At 38.3% G+C, this 15,075-nt stretch overlaps 1 protein-coding gene across 20 annotated transcripts in view; it reads left to right on the top strand.

The window, feature by feature from the left end:
- Nucleotides 1-15,075, top strand: part of LOC117291515 (CUGBP Elav-like family member 2) — a 97,847-nt gene that overhangs the window by 9,447 nt on the left and 73,325 nt on the right. For all 20 annotated transcript variants that reach the window (XM_033773276.1, XM_033773275.1, XM_033773267.1 and 17 more), the window contains exon 2: nucleotides 11,599-11,816. In XM_033773276.1, the coding sequence (XP_033629167.1) occupies nucleotides 11,639-11,816 (178 nt within the window). In that variant the 5' untranslated portion in view covers nucleotides 11,599-11,638. The remainder of the gene's footprint in view (nucleotides 1-11,598; nucleotides 11,817-15,075) is intronic.

Raw genomic sequence — 15,075 nt, forward strand, 5'->3', positions numbered from 1 at the left:
TGAATCTGTAATGAATTATTCAATTGTTTTACTTGTAAGTCACACTATGAAAGTGCTGGTTTCTTTTGTTCTTAGTCAAGTTTTTGTCATAAAAATTACAAAAAAACTTTTTGGCATGTAGTCAGGTTTTAAAAGTATTTTGTTTTTTGAAAATTTCAGTTTTCTCCTTTCGCATTTTCAGGCCATTTGGGTTCTGAAAAGCATATCAAAAATCTTTGAAGATTGAGTCCACCTTATTTTTTTTCTCCTGGTGGATTGTCAGAAGTCCCGAAATTAAAAAACTCACAACAGAGAAAAATCTTATTGAAAAATATATCCTTATCAGATGATCCCAAAATGCCAGGGGCAAACTCGAGCAGCCAAAAGAAAAGCACTATAATCACAAGTGCGGTACTTTTTTTCCTTTTTTTTTTTCATTTCGTAAAAGTTTGAGTTCTGAAAAGAGGGAAAGATGAGGCCCTCACAGACGGTTTGATTTTGGCAAATCATTTTTTTGCGAGGACCTGAGGCACTCCAGCAGCGCTGCCGGCCACTTAACACCGCTTCCCTCCGCAAATTAAATAACACTGTATCAGAGTCGGTAATTGCCTTAGGTAAAGCAGCTCTTTCCGAGCGAGTGGCCGCACGAGACATTGCGGTAATCTGGCTGTCGTTTGTGCTGAGTGAGCGATCATCCAGAGAACAATAATGAAGATCAAAGGACCTAGACATCGATACGTGGCTCATTCAGACTTTGACTATAATGTGATGTGTAGAACCAGCAGAGAACTTAGGCATGTTTGCGAATTCTGGTCAATCGCCACTCGTATTTTTTTTTCTGTGGGCAATGTCCATTTTTTTTTTTAATATACTTAAATTTAATTAAGTAGAATAGTTTGGTTTTTTTGGTCAATTTTTCCCCCTTTTTTTCTCTTTAGATTCCAATGGTTCATTGCAGTTGTATTCTTTCTGCAATTTTTTTTTGTATGTTTGTGGCATCTAACAAACAATTATTTAAAACGTCTTATATCTTGCAGAAATAATAATTCTTAACATGTTAATGTAAAAATAGTAATATAAATATGATTTTTTTTTTCGATTTTGTTTTGGACAAAAAAAAAAAAAAAAAAAAAAAAAAAAACACTCTAAATAACATGCTCATCACAACAATTTAAGAACATTGGGCTGGCTACCATTCAAGAAACTGGTCACTATTGGTAATTGGCAAAGATCAGTCTTCTTACTTATTGTATCTCAACATATGCATAAATTAACAAACCTGTGAAAATTTGAGCTCAATCGGTCATCGAACTTGCGAGATAATAATGAAAGAAAAAACACCCTTGTCACATGCAGTTGTGTGCTTTCAGATGCTTGATTTCGAGACCTCAAACTCTAAATCTGAGGTCTCAAAACAAAATTTGTAAAAAATTACTTCTTTCTCCAAAACAACGTTACTTCAGAGGGAGCTAACTCTCACAATGTTTTATACTATCAACCTCTCCCCATTACTCATTACCAAGTAAGGTTTTATGCAAATCATTATTTTTAGTAACTTCCAATAGTGTCCACTACCTTTAAACAAATTATTTTAACTTTCTAAGTGTTCGTTTTTTGAGGTGTTCAGTAGTATAGCCATGCGAGCCGTCATCAATGATTGTTTGATTAGATTTCTTGAAATCACACAGCATTGGCAGGGCACCAGTGTGTCGCATACTGGGCTTTTTTCGAGGAGGGCCATTCGTGTCTGACCTGCAGCCTTGTTAACATACATTTCATAAAAGCACGTAGCTCATCAATTCATTGCATTGATATTAGAATCTCGGTGTTAAATAAACACGGCCAGAAGTTGAAATAGCTGAGATAGAATTTTTTTTTAGATGGAAAATGCGGCCAATTCCGTTTTGGATGCCTACGTTTTCTTCCGTTGCCATCACAGGGTTGATTTCATTTTGGTTCATTATTGATCAAATAAAATAAATATGTGGCCGTTCAGAATAAAGGTCTGTTCTTGGAATTTATTCCTGACGTACTAGAGACATATTTTATACTTTTTATTTATCAATCACTTATCTTTTTTTAGACTATAACAACAATTTTGTTGGGTGTCTTTTTGTGTTGAAGGTTATTTTCATTTATGAGTATTTGATTTTTTTGGAATGAAGAGAGTTGAATACCTATTTTTGTAGGAGTACTCCACTATTTTTGTTTTTGTATTTTTTGAACTTATTTATTTGTGGAATTATCTGCCACCCTTTACGACACCTTTGCTTTAAGTCAGAAAGCTCATCTCTCGGTCATATTCCATCCCCACAGAACCCCCACAGAACGGTTCCCCTAATAGAATCATGATAAAGGCGATTACGTTTGCCAGGGACGGAATATTTAACTTGATCAGTCACATAGCGGGACGGGGGAAAGAGGTCGGTTTTAAGGACTCTATCGCTTTATAAAATAAGTAAACAGCTACATCGTTGTGGGACGTTGTGGTGCGTCACCGTGACACTATCACCAGATCCCGGGAGGTTTGGTCTCTCTCTCTGAGCCTACATGTATCCTCCCGCTAGGCCTCGACCAGTAGAATAATGATTCTCAATTCCTTCCTCATGACCTAAAGTTACCGGCAGGTTATATGGTTCCAGAATTGGGGGGGGGGGGATTTGTGTGGTTTTTTTTCCTGGGGTTTGGGGAGGAGGGATTATGTATTGGCCTATGTTCACCTCCGAGGGAGTGGTTGTTTTTTTGTGTCGACAGTTTTTCAAACACCGCCTTTGGCAGACCTTCATTTATGTATTTAGATCAATACAGAAATTGTAACTAGAGTAAACATGTATGATTTTTTTTAGTATAGGGATGAAACAAACATTCTGTTTCCCTTGTTGTTACTTTTAAAAAGTACAGACATAATTTTTATAAATTTATAAACTTTTGTATGGTTGACTTGGTGAGTCAGTAAAAATACCTGCAAGAAAAAACAATCTTATTTTTTAGACCATTGCTTTTGTCGTTTGTAGTACCCTGAGCAAGACCTGCAAGACCTTCATCACATGCCTGTAATCCTATATGCGGTTGCTGGCATTATTTATTCATGCTATAACATGTATTTACAGAGTGTTTCTACTTACTGTACATTCAAACCAGCCTAGTTCTAAAATCAATGAATCAATAGTGTGTCATTCACAGTGGGCAAGCCCTTCTCATTGATGACCATTGCATACAAGTCTCGTTGACAAACAAACCCACACACTGGACTCATAATCGGCGTGAGTTCCCGCCACATTTGTACCAGCTTGCAGGGTCTATTGTCTTGCAAGTTTGCCCATTGCTGGTGTTATGCGTTGTACCAGCTGAACTCCACCGCACATGGTGGGGGAGCTTAGAATGGCTGGCTTCCCCGTGGTGATGCATAAATAGGGAAAAGTCCATTCAATGTTGCAACCTAGAATTAAATAAACTTGCAGTTCAGTTATAGAAGCCTGCAGGGTGTGCAAGTAACACACTCAAATACTTCAGAAATTGTTGTGGTATTGAACATGTTAAAGTAACATCCATGGGTTTCTATTAAAGAAACTGTTACTTACAAGGGATCTATGAAAGAAACTGTTACTTACAATTGCAAAATTTGTCATACAATTACTGTTCAGGTTCATCTCGGACGCACTTTAATATCTGTTACAAAATTATGATACTGTAAATCTTAGTTTAATTGGGTATAACGCCTACCAGTGGAAATAAATGTTATGCATGCTAAATGTGTCCAGCTTATGTTGTTTACAGCTTGACAAAAAATTCATCATGAAATATTTATTTCAAATTAATATTCCCCATGTTTTAGTAGAGTTTGTGTTGATTTCATAACATTTCTTTTGCATAATTTGGAGAAAAACATTTACTTCTTGATATTGATAGATATTTTCGAAACATTTTTCATGACCTTTTGAAATTAAAAATAATAACCTTGAAGCTCTGAGATGACAATATCGTATAAATACAAATCTATAAAGAATTCTTTCTAAGATGTTGGCATTTGTTGACAATACTAAGGTTTTTTACAACAGAGCTAAAATTATGCGCTCTCTGAGTTGTTCTTTCTTTAGTAGGGCTTATTACTTTCCATTTGAAATGGATTAGTCAGCGAATAAATAATTCAGGGTTGGTTTAATGGCTGACAATAAAAAGGAAGGGAAGGCTACCATGTGAAATATTTGAAAGGGTACCTGTATAATGCGCAACACATTACAGAAATAAACTGAATATTTCACCAAATTCGAAAATGAAAAATAATGGTTAATTGGTTTTGTTTTACACAAATTGTGTATGTGATTGCACTGGGCTGGCCCTAAATGCTGACCGGTGCACGTTGTCTTGTGAAAACTGCTATGGGCTAGTAAACACCACTTGTCAACTGGCTCTGTGGACTAACCTGAGAAACTATGCAACCAAAATATTATGCTCATATTACTCCATTTCAAATGTGAATAATAAATTGTATATAATGCTAATTAACTTGAAGTTTTGTGTGAGAGCTTGTTATTTGTGATCGCTACCATTAATATAACATGCAACTTTGACTTTACATGTTTAAAATTGGGACAATGAAACATCCAGAGGAAAGTGAAAGTCATGGGGGCCACTTGACAGGAGTCTTATTAAACAGTACCATAATTAATGTGGCACCATTGGTTTTGTGCAAACCCGCTAGGCAGGTAATTACTGCCAGTAATTACCTTTTAGATTTATTTATGATGGTGTCTAAAACTTAAAAGCTTTTGCGTAATTATCTTTAAATACATTGTTACTGCAAGATAAAGTGTACTATCAGGAGGGGCAGGAGGAAACTTTGTTAGAAATTATTTTTAAAGGGCGAGTCGGTGTTAACTTTGTTAGCTTTTCATTACATGTAACTGATCGATAAAGAGGTGTCCAAATTTAAAACAGCAACCATCTGGCCAACAGGTTACTATGCTAACTTTAACTAGAGACCTACATAATATCGTTTTCTGTCAGGTTCATTGACATGTCTCTGTGGTTATAAGGAAGCTGCAAAATAGACTCGTTGTGATTGTATTTTGTTTGTCTTCAGTCTGGCAAATCTGGAAAACAATGGAATGACTTGAAAACACGAACTGATGTAACATTCAAAGAGATTTTCCTAGTAACTACTTTTTTTATTGCCAAACATGATTAACTCATTAATCTTTGGGGATAGCTTTGAAAGATGTCAACACCCACAGAGTCTGAACATTTTGTAAAAAAAAAAAAAAAAAAAAAAAAAAAAGAGATTTTCCCCCCTTTCGTTTCTTTCTGTTTTTTTCCAGTAGTTTATTTGTTTTGTTCTGTCTGCAAAGAAAGACCCACGCGATATTGTTGGGATTATTTTGCGGGGGCTCAATGGCTCGTCGGCGGTTAAAAAATAAGCGAGCGGAAAAAGTGAACTATTGTGGGAAGATTGAGCGCTTGAGGTGAATTTTAATGATGTTTGTGGAATGATTATTGCTTTCGTTGTATGGAAAGGCAGACCATAGTCTAGAAGCACATAGAGCTTTCAAACCAACAATTTTCAGACAATACCGATTAAGACTTATAGGCCTTTTTACAGGGAACAATTTTGTCAAGCATTATTGCTTGGACTGCAAGTCTTAAAAATATTCAACAATTGCCTTTTCAAGTAATGCAGCTTACAATTACACTCCCTAAAAGTATTATTGCTTCTTCGCAACACTAACCTTGCACTTTTTCATTGTTATTTTTATTTTTTATTTTTTTATACAAGTGTTAGTACAATTTGTTTGGTTTTTGTTGAAACACAAATTGACTGTGTCAAATCTTGAGTTAAATGGGTGGAACAGTCCTGGCCCCTGCTGAATGCAATGAGGGTTTCCCTTCAGTTGGGTTGGTCTTTCCACCTGCCTGGGTTTGCAACAAAAGCCAAGGATAGTCAGGGGGAGTACCTGTGATGGCTGACCTGACCGCTGTTGCAGACATCCTTTGACCATGCCTTGCTCTTACACTTTTTGTTAAAAGTAGCCAACCTTGCTAATAAAACTGTGGGTTCAACTTGCCCTCTGAAAAGAAGTTTCAGGTCTGATACTTCACAGAGGCACTGTGATTGCCTTAGTGCCCTTGAAACGCAATAGTAACAATTTTCCTCACAGAGTGCCCCTTTACCAAGGAGAAAATGCCTCGGTGCCCTTGCCCTTATAAAAATGAAGAACACAGGCCTGTAATCAAGTAATCCAGCATTAGCTAGATGATGATGTAAATGCCAAGAAGGTCACTCTGAGATGTACATCTTGGTAAAATTTTACGTTTAATGGCATCTACAACTGTACATTTACAATGTACATTCCAACTCGATTGGTCATAGCTTGATTAGACCACCTGGGGGAGCATGTGCTTGCAAGCTCTTTCAGAATTAGTGTCCAGCAAACTCACAAAAAAGGTTCTTTCTAAATAAGGGAAACCAATCCAAAATGTTCAGCTCCACAGAGTTTAACCAGTTTGTCTTGATATGAAGAAGCATTGGGTTTCCATTAACCCAAGACCCCAAATCTTCATCCACTTCTCTTTCACAGGTTGTATTAACAAGAATTCCTGTTTACAAAAAGCATAGACATCTATAAATTATATGAAGTAGATTGTTGAGTTGTACTTGTAGGCAATGATCTTTTTAGAAAATTTTGGGTTTTTTTTGTCCCCTAATGATCAGCCGATTTCCGAATTCAAGGCTGGCACCATGCAAATTCTTTAATTTTGGCAAACAAAGTGAGTGGATGTTTGTTGGAAAACCAGTGAAGCTCAAAGTGGTTTTCACACCCATATTTTTTAAAGTTGATTGAACACGACGCAATTGTGGAAGTGCTCGGATTGTATGTTTTTTCTACACTTGTAGAAATGATAAAAACAAAATTGGAAACTTGCATCGCATTTTTCACCAAAAATGTTTTTAAAACAAAGATCAATAAAAACAAAATGGCTACTACATTGTCTAGTCCCTGAACTCCTTGTTGAGACATGTATTGTAGTCAGCACAGTGTACAAGGCACCTGCTGTGTAGTACCAACTAATCATGTTAGTGTTATAGTCCGGCAAGGTAACGCACCAGGGGGGTCTACCCATATCTCACACATTTCTGAATAAGAGAAATCAAATTTATACCAATTCTTATGACCAAGTGATGTTTTTAACACTTCTATATATGACCAGCATAATTACCAGCTGTCTCGTTATTACTTGGATATCTAGAAACTGCCATCTAGTTATGTATAAAAGTTAAAGGCCTCAAACTTACCCACAGCACCAACAGCAAAAGCCTATGGTGCCCTTCACTATTGAAGTGGTGCCCATTTGCTAAAACTCCAATATAAATTTTAAAGTGTCCTCATAGAAGTGCCCCTTGGAGGAAAACTGCTGTGCCCTTCAAGAGTGAAGTTCAAGGCCAACCAGCGGCTTTCCTTTAAAGAAAACTGACTCAGGCCTGATTCTTTACGGAGGCAATAAAGGTGTTGCCTCCATTGCCCCTGGTCATTGCCTTGGTGTCCTTAAAATGCTCAATTCCAAACTTACAATCTCTTAGGGTGCCCTTTACCGTGGAGAGAATGCCTTGGTGCCCAGCCTAGCTCTTTCAAAAACGAAGCAAACAGGCCTGCTGACTCTGGCAATTCTGAGAAAATTATCTTGTGAGAGTCAAAGTTAAAAAGTGGGAAAACCTGGCACTTATCGGTTAAATAGAGGTCTGCGCTATGGACCTCAGTTTTCATTTCCAATTCCAATGCAATAACGTTTGATAATCAAAAGGATTCTAGTACCTGCACGTATGCACAACAAACAAAAACACCCTACACTTTAATTGGTTCACCTATTGTTGTGGCGGCAGGCACAATCCAATATTTTCGTTCCATGGAGCATCAAGGAAAATGTTGTTATTAAGACTTCATTGCTCATACCAGCAACTGCCACACTTCGTCTTTGTATTGAAGAGAAAACCCCCCCCCCTCCTTCATTTAATTTTAAAGTTCATTCTTTTTTTTCTGTACAAAATTCTAATCATGTTTTCAGTCATGGCTGTCCCTCAGCAAGTATTACTGATTATCTCAACTTTCACGCAAAATACATGTATGTGCACGTGCATCTTTCCCAGAATAAACTCCTCAACATTTCAGGATCCTTGTAAATCGACACGCGTGTAGTTCTCGTCAAAGGACTAATTATCAGGACTGACTAAAAAAAAAACTAAATATAATGTACATGCCCTGTGCGGATGACAATTTATGACTTGCAATCCTGCACTGGGTATCAGATGCAGCTTTTAGAAGTATGTTTACGTAATGCCAGTAAATGTTGTTGGTGCAACCTGCACGTACACGTACACATTTAAAGGAACACGTTGCCTTGGATCGGTCGAGTTGGTCTTTGAAAAGTGTTTGTAACCGTTTGTTATAAAATACGTGGTTATAGAAAGATGATTTAAAAGTAGAATACAATGATCCACACACATATGCTTCAAAATTGCTTATAAAATACATGGTTATAGAAAGATGATTTAAAAGTAGAATACAATGATCCACACACATATGCTTCAAAATTGCGGGGTTTTCCTTTTACTTTGCGAACTAACACGGTCGGCCATTTATGGGAGTCATACAAATTTGACTCCCATACGACGAAGTAAAAGGAAAACAACGCAATTTTGAGTGATACTTGTGTGGATCATTATATTCTACTTTGAAAATATCTTTCTGATCATATGCATTTAATAACAAACGGTTACAAACGCTTTTCAAAGACCAGCTCGACTGATCCAAGGCAACGTGTTCCTTTAAATTTACTGTATTGCACAGTACCAGTTACTTCTCTGAACGTCACTTGCTGTTTATGTTTGCATTTTGCCTAAAGTTGTTGACTTAAATATTTTTGCAGGTTATAGTTACTACGATGTGAACATGTTTTCTTAAATTTGTTCATGGTATCAGCGACAAAGACTTAATTTACAGAATCAGCTTGTGAGCTTAAAGGCACTGGACACTTTATCGGTAATTACTCAAAAACTAACTTGGTAACGAGCAATGGAGAGGTGTTGATAGTATACAAAAATTGTGAGAAACAACTCCTCTGAAGAAACATTGTTTTTGAGATTGGGATAATTTCTCACTCAAATATTTAAAAACTTGAGGCCTGAAGCTTTTTTCAGGCATCTCAAAGCACACACAGTTTTGCAATAAGGGTGTTTCTTCTTTCATTTCTCTTGTAACTTGACTTCAATGACCAATTGAGTCCAAATTTTCACAGAGATGTTATTTTATGCATGTCAGGATATACCAAGTGAGAATACTGGTCTTTGACAATTACAAAAGGTTTCCATTGCCTTTAAACATGGATGAATGCAGACCACCCCCGGAGCCATTTATAATTTTAAAATCTAGACATTGGCAAATAGCAGTCCAGGTTGGGTCCGAGTAAACACTACTCCTAGAAGCTGTTTTTCCGTCTCAACAGCCACCATAATGAGTGCGGCATACTCGCTTCACACGTCTTACAGTAAGCCTTGGCAGTGTTTGCCGTTGCCAAGCAACCATGGCGTGAGATGCATTGTCGTTACTAAGCATGCTTTCCTCTCTCGTCGCCCCTCATCAATCAGAGGGCAATTGTCGTTATACTGGTTATAAGAGCGTGGTGATCACCACCATCTGGCGCGCTCGCTTGCAGGACAATCATCCAAAATCGAGCCAACGTTGTCGGAAGACATATAAAGCAGAGACGCTCGAACGGAAGACCCTAATAAATTGACACTCTGGGCTAGAGTCTGGGGGTCTTAATTTGTACACAACTCCTTCAGTGAGCAAACAAGCACAATCTTCTTTTAGATTTTACTCGTCCACCGGAGACTTATTTTCTTTAATTTCAAATAATGATAAAGAAGAATCGTAGAGATCAAGGAGTTTGTGTGTGACAGTCAAAGTCTAGTCTTTGATCCGTGCGTGCATAGCCGGGAGGGGTTTCTTTTATATTTCACCTGTAATCAGATTATTTAGGCAGCAAGGGGAGATGAAGAAAATTAATTGTTCAGTTTTTTAAAAAGATTCTGAAAAAGAGGTTCCCTGGTTTAGCTTCCTCTTCTTTTTTTATTATTATTCTGATTGAAATCACTCTGATATGATTATTGCTCAAGGCCAAACTTGCCCCATTATGCTTAAATGTTATTAAGAACACACAAAAAATGTATATCGTTGCCATGGTAATACTTATGCATAAAGGTGGTCATTTGATTACCCCTGGCGCTAGTTGTTTACAAACTACAAAGGCATGGAGCTGGAAATTTATTGTGCGAGACATTATAGTGGATAGCATCAATTGCTTAGTGACTGTGCTCTATACCTCATCAGTGTGAACCCTGGTTGACCTCAGAACTTCAAAGGTAGTGTCATATTTTGATAATGAACCTGGGGGAAAAAACTGTATCTATAACTAAACTTATTAAAAAGGTGTCATTATCCTGTGAAATTATTTTGCCTGAAAAGTCCATATTAAGTAGAAGTCAATGCGAAAAATTTAAATTGAGAAACGATTCATGCATCATTTTTCAGATTTCTGAGGTCGGTATCTGTTTGCAAATGCTGCGGTGGGTACATGCTGTCACCTCACTAAATGTGGATGGTGTCAACTTTCTTACGAAAACCCCGTTGACAGTATTTTTTGTTGTCTATACTAGTATTCAACTGTATTTTACATGTGGTGTTCATTTTTGTTTTCCTTAATAATTTTGACCCTATATTTCAATCTATGACTCTACCCTTAAAAATTAATTCAGATCGTCAACCATTTTAAGACTACGATAGGATTAATTAGTGATTAAATGATAGGATTAATTAGTGGTTAAATGATGTAATTAGGCCCCCCTCCCATCCCCAGAAAATTTAAACAGTAATTATCCCCACCTTATTGAGAATTTCTGGAACTTTAAGTTGAAGAACTTGATCGATTTGTAACTTCATCCCTGCTTCGTGAAGGTGCATGTTTATATGATGTAGAACGGGATTTAAAATTGTCACTAGTGGCCCGGGGCTACGTATAAAAAAAGTTTTATGGACAGACTAAATGACCATCAGAGAATGTCTGTAGTGAAATAAAATGGAGGCGAGCTGTCCTTGCCCTGGTATTGACCTTCCTGCCCTTGTCTTAGCCTTATTGCCCTGAACAATTGGACCCATCGAGGCATTGTGAAGCATTCTGGTATACCAATGAAAAGTGCAGTTCTGTGATCGCACAATTTTACTTGATAACAGTCCATTCCAAGATTATCATCGCTAATAATAATTTTGTTGCGATGAATAATTTCGTCACAAGGATCTGACCCCCCCCCCAAAAAAAAAACACAGTAGTGAAATCTGCCCCAAACGGCTGTCAGTCAATACCATAAGCAACATTCTCCCAAGGTCTATTTCCGTTGCTAAATAAAGTTCCATGTCCGGACAAACATTTCTGTTTGGCTTGGCAACATGCATCAAGTGCATTATCTGTTTCTGAGAAGCCATTTAATTTGTGCTCGAGAGGAATTTTCATATTGCAATTGAGTTAATCTCCTTGTTTTTTCTTTCTTCTTGTTTTCCCAACCCTTATTAGAATTCCTTTTGAAGTCTTGTCGTACATTCTTAAAGCCATCATGATGGAGACACATGCACCACATGGAGACACGCCGGACCCAGATGCAATCAAAATGTTTGTCGGTCAGATACCGCGCACAATGAAGGAGGAGGAGCTTAAAGAATTTTTCGAAAAGTTTGGCGACGTCTACGAGTTAAATGTATTACGAGACAGAAACAAAGAGAATGAAAGCAAAGGTAGGAATGCATTTTCATAAATTCCTTAGATTTTGTTTGTGTTATATACATCGACATTAGTTTTAAATAGAAACCGCTTAATCGCAAGTTTAGGCTGCTTTTTCCTAGCCTCAGCTGAATTTTCCATCCCGACTCCGGATCGATCTACTGTTGCAAACAATGTGCAAAAGGTATGCTGCTCAAAAAGTGGATGACGTAGCCAAACGTGGGGCTTCAGTTTTGGAAAAGGCCAAAGATGGGTTTCAAAGAAATTTATAACTGGGGTTTCAAAAGAGAAAATTCGTTTGTGCGAGTGTCAGAGCAACTGATGCACTTTTTGCACTCAACATCTTGTTTTGTCTTGCATGACTGGCTGCCAGTGCCTTTCCCAATTCAGGGAAATTATGACAACAAAATGAGTGAGTTAAGTATCTTCTCAGATACTTCTTAAGTATCTTCTAGAGGGGGGCGTTGATTGAAAGCAATGATTTTTGTTTGTATTTTGATTGCAAGATACTGTGGCTGCTGGAAGCCTCCGTACCAGCTATTGGGTTTGTTTTTTGTGCTGTGCAGTCGAGCATGCCTTAATCAATGCTCAAGCCTCGTATTCCCAGGCCAGAAATTCACCCAACATTTTTAGAGACTTCATCAAAATCGGTGATTTACCGGACTGGATCATTGAGCCGCCATTACAGAACAAACAAAAGTATCAGTTTGTGCTGGCAGATTTTCAGGAATAAGGAAGGGCGCGTAACTCTGAGGGATGGCAAAGCCAGGGATCAGCCAGCCAAGGGGGGTGGGATCTAATGCGGCAACCTCATGATTGTCACGACAACGCATCCGATAAAGCTTGCTTTAGCGACTAGTGTCATCTGGCAGGGGAGCAGATAGACGCATTATGGAGTGTGATCTCTCCCCGTGCGGGGACACGACTTATTCAATAAGTGTGTGAAATTAAACTTTAATTGCAGATAAAAGGTCGTGCACTTTCTCGGGGACTGCTGTAAGTTGATGCCGGTTTGTGTGTTGTTTTTTAAAACATGTTAAAGGTTGCTTACTAGTTTTATTTTGAACAAAGGAAGAAATGTGTCATTTTTTTGTTGTTCCAGCTGAAAATAACATTTTTGGGATTTTTGAACTCAAAAGTTCAAGGATCGTTTTAATTGGAAAAAGTCAAGCCGGTCAAATGTTAATGATGTTGTATCAATCTAAAATGAATGAGATAAAGTCTTGAGTAGTGAAGCCATGCCAGATTGATTGAATGAAAGGTTGAGAAAGTTTCATTGACATTTATAAAATGTCGTCAGCATTGATCACATTCATGTGGCAATTATCCAAGGCATGTGAAGGTAATGGCATACAATAATGTATTTAACAGCCCACTGGCATAGTATGGCACTGTCACACTCCCGGCAACATGCACACTGTATATGGGTGAAGAGGTGCACTTGTTTTGCCTGGGAAACAGAATGTTTCTTTGTTTGAAAAGTGAAGCAACAGATGTGTTGGATTTACAAGCGCAAGAAAATTATGTAACTTGTACTGTGTTTGTCATTTGGAAGGTAAAAAGCTTTGTTCGCTTAGATTGTATGTACATTTGTACTGTATCCCCATGTACAATGTCGTATCCACGTGTAACTTTCTGAGGTTTCTCTTGTCATTGCAAATTGTGTGTTAACCTTCATGGTTTGAACTTCAATCAGCATTTTTCTTGTCTGGTCAAGAATTGTGTTTAATCAATGAGCATCACTCTTGAAGGGCCACAGCAATTCTCCTCTGGTAAGGGGGCACTTCTATGAGGGAAAATGTGAATTTGTATTTGACCTTTGCAAAAGGGCACCACAGCAAAAGTACAGGGCACCCTGGCAATTGCTGTGGGTGCCGTGGGTTATTTCAAGGCCTGGATTGATGTGGGTTGAACAACCTCATTGCGGATGGTGGAAAGAAGTTCACGCTTGAGCACACAGTGACATCAGCGATGATCTCCCTAGACAGTGATGCAATGGCCAATTGCTAGCTTAAAACACCCGAGGACCAGTCAAAATTCACTCGCAAGTGGTCAGGCTGGCTTGTTCAGTGTTGAGAAGCATCCTAATAAATAGGAAATACAGACTAGTGGAAAAGCTGACGGAATAGTGCTGGCCTGTATGCTTTGTTTTTGAAAGGGCAAGGGCACCAAGGAATCCTCTCCTTGGTTAAGGGCACCAAGGCAATGACCAGGGGCATAATGGAGGCAATTGCCTTTGTTGCCTCGATGAACTATCGGGCCTTCTAGTGAAATGACAATTCAACTGGTCCTGCTAGCAAGTAACTGAAAAAGTTCAAACACTAATCAGGTCATGCTCTTGTGTTGAGTTCATCTTTTCATGTTTGAAACCTGGAGAAGTCTTAAGCGTAGACGCCGGTAATTGCCTCTGAACCCACTTTCTCAGGTATCCATCAAAGGATCATTATCACACAAAGCACCCCTCTAAGTAGCCATCTTTGGTCACTGATGAGCCGATGTTCTTTTAGGTGATGAGAGAAAGTGACCTTCATTAATGGTGACCATATTTGGGCTGTGTTAGGTGTGGGAACAGCTTGGCATTTTGTTGAGTACTTCAGGAAGATATTGCTTCGCCCCTGTAGTGTGAGGTATGCTCACTATCTGTCTAACAGAGTCACAGCTGGTAGCCTGATGCTGTTGCTGCTCATTACATCTGCTGAGGAGAGACCCATGTCCAAATTAAAGGGGACTGGCTGGAGCTCCCCACCGACCAGGATCGGGGGGTTAAACCTGCTCTAAAGTTCAATAGATACTGCTGTTGCCAAACTTCCTTAATATCCACCCGAGTGTCTAGCCGTGATGTCTCCTGCGGATGATGATTCTAAGTTTGATTCCATTACGGGCGTTTCAATTTTTGAATTATCTCCGGAGAAGAAATGTAAACGGAGGGGTTTGTCAACTAAATCATGGTCACGCCATCTCCAGAGGTGAACTTCAGGTGGGTTGTTGTGCGACATTATTATGCAGTTCAATTGTAAACTTGTGAGAGGCGTATCATATCAGCTTAAGAGTTCACCGTCGACTTCAAAGGTCTGAACCCGGGATGCACTTTGACAGTGACAGATCATAGATATAGGGGAGATAACCTTTTGCAAATTTCTTGTGTTTGCACTTGCACTGTGTTTTCAAACATTTGTATTGAAAAACAACTGGTTTTCACCGAATCCTTAGAGCAGATTTCTTTCATCAACAAAAAAGAGAGGAGTAAAAATCACTTGTTACAGCTCAATAGTA

Source organism: Asterias rubens, chromosome 6 (genome assembly GCF_902459465.1).
Source record: "Asterias rubens chromosome 6, eAstRub1.3, whole genome shotgun sequence".
Lineage (NCBI taxonomy): Eukaryota > Metazoa > Echinodermata > Asteroidea > Forcipulatida > Asteriidae > Asterias > Asterias rubens.